General features: G+C 42.1%; 1 protein-coding gene across 1 annotated transcript in view; it reads right to left on the bottom strand.

The window, feature by feature from the left end:
* Nucleotides 1-2,314, bottom strand: part of KIF11 (kinesin family member 11) — a 55,465-nt gene that overhangs the window by 36,603 nt on the left and 16,548 nt on the right. Inside the window, exon 9 of the mRNA XM_003783782.3 lies at nt 893-988. Within this exon, the coding sequence (XP_003783830.1) occupies nt 893-988 (96 nt within the window). The remainder of the gene's footprint in view (nt 1-892; nt 989-2,314) is intronic.

Raw genomic sequence — 2,314 nt, 5'->3', positions numbered from 1 at the left:
ACTCTACCCAGGGGGACAGCTTGAGGCTCTGTCTCAAAAAAAAAAAAAAAATCATTGAATCATAGTATGTTTACATTAGGTGGATATTATGTTGTATTAATTATGTCTCAAAGATGTAAATAAATAGACTGGGCCCATTAGCTCATGCTTGTAATCCTAGCATTCTGAGAAGCTGAGGCAAGTGGATTGCTTGAGCTCAGAAGTTTGAGTCCAACCTCAGCAAGAGAGCCATCTCTGAAAAATAACCAGGCATTATGGCAGGTCCTGCAGTCCCACCTAATCTGGAGGCTGAGGCAAAAGGATCACTTGAGCCTAAGAGTTTGTAGATGCACTCTACCCAGTGCCACAGATTCAAACCCAGTCTCAAAAAGAAAAATTAGCCAGGTGCTGTGACAAATGCCTGTAGTTCCAGCTACTTGGGAGGCTGAGGCAGGAAGATGGCTTAAACCCAGGAATTTGAAGTTGCTGTGAGCTAGGCTGACACCATGGCACTCTAACTTTGGCAAAAGATCGACATACTCATAGAAACAAAAACAAAATTTTAAATATCGTTTTTCCTTACCTCAAAATTTTCCTTAATAGAAGTTTTTAAAATACATACAAAAGTAAAGAGAGGTTCGGTGCCCATAGCACAGGTTAGGGCACTGGCCACATACACCAAGGCCGGCAGGTTCAAACCCGGCCCAGGCCAGGTAAACAATGACAACTGCAACAAAAAAATAGCCAGGTGTTGTGGCGGGCCCAAGAGAATCGCTTAAGCCTAAGAGTTTGAGGTTGCTGTGAGCTATGTCACAATACTCTACCAAGGGCAAAAAACAAAAAAATGATTATGTGTTTTAGTTGTTTTCTTATTTGTCAAAGGTTGCATTACTTCACAAAAATTCACAATTACCTTAATAAGAGCTTTTTTGGTGAGTTTCTGATTAATTTCCGGCTTATTCATTATGTTCTTTGCTCGGTGAGCATATTCCAAAGTACTCAGAGTTTCCTGTCATAAAAAGGAGAGGACAATTACTGAAGATGTTGTGAAAATAAAGTACTTCTGTTACCTAAAATATAAGAGAAGTTGTATAATAACTTACAAGTAATAGTTTATGGTAGTACTTAAACCAGTGGTTCTCAACTTTCCTAATGCTATGAACCTTTAATATAGGGGTCGTGAACCACAGGTTGAGAACCGCTGAACTAAAAATCTACTCATTTAAGACTGCTACTCTCAACCTTTAAAAAAGAAGTTGTTCAAAAATACCTTATCTTTTCATGCCTATAATCCTAGCACTTGAGAGGCTGAAGCAAGTGGACTGCCTGAGCTCACAGGTTTGAGACCACCCTGAGCCAGAGACCTCACCTCGAAAAACAGTCAGACATTGTGGTGGGTGCCTACAGTCCCAGCTACCCAGGAGGCTGAGGCAAGAGAATTGTTTGATCCCAAGAGTTTAAAGTTGCTATGAAAGTTGCTGTGAGTGGACGGCGCCTATGGCTCAGTGAGTGGGGCACCCGCCCCACATACGAGGGTGGCAAGTTTGAACCTGGTCCCAGCCAAACTGCAACAAAAAAAATAGCCAGGCATTGTGGTGGGCATCTGGTCCTAGCTGCTCGGGAGGCTGAGGCAGGAGGATCGTCTAAGCCCAGGAATTGGAGGTTGCTGTGAGCTGTGATGCCATAGCCCTCTATCAAGGATAATAAAGTGAGACTCTGTCTCTAAAAAAATAATAATAATAATAAAATAAAATAAAGTTGCTGTGAGCTATGATGCCATAGCTCTCTACCAAGGGGGACAGAGAGTCTATCTTGGGGGGGGGGGAAGTTCTGTATCTTTTATCCTTCTCTTCCATCTTCAGGAAGCCTTATTAATTCAACTCAATAATTTTTTCCTTTCGACTGGCACTAAACTCAATAAATTCTATCAACTGACGAATAAATAAACTGTCCTATATCCATATAATGGAAAATTATTCAGCCACTAAAAAGGATATATACTACAACGTGGTTGAACCTTGAACACATTACACTTAGCAGCTGAGCAGTGGCTCACACCTGTAATTCCAGCACTTTGGGAGGCCATCATGGGAGGATCACTTGAGACCAGCTTGGTAAAATGGCAAGAACCCCACATCTCTGTAAAACATACATAGTGTATATATATATATATATTTAAAAGTAGCCAGGTAGGCTCTGCGCCCATAGCACAATGGTTACAGCACCAGCCACATACACCGAGGCTGGTGGGTTCGAACCCAGTCTGGGCCAGCTAAACAACAAGGGCAAAAAAAGAATAGCTGGGCTGGGTGGTGCCTGTGGCTCAAAGGAGTAG

This window comes from Otolemur garnettii, unplaced genomic scaffold (genome assembly GCF_000181295.1).
Source record: "Otolemur garnettii isolate 467f Iridium unplaced genomic scaffold, OtoGar3 scaffold00008, whole genome shotgun sequence".
NCBI classification, from domain to species: Eukaryota; Metazoa; Chordata; class Mammalia; order Primates; family Galagidae; genus Otolemur; species Otolemur garnettii.
This window is presented reverse-complemented; position numbering and strand designations above follow the sequence as displayed.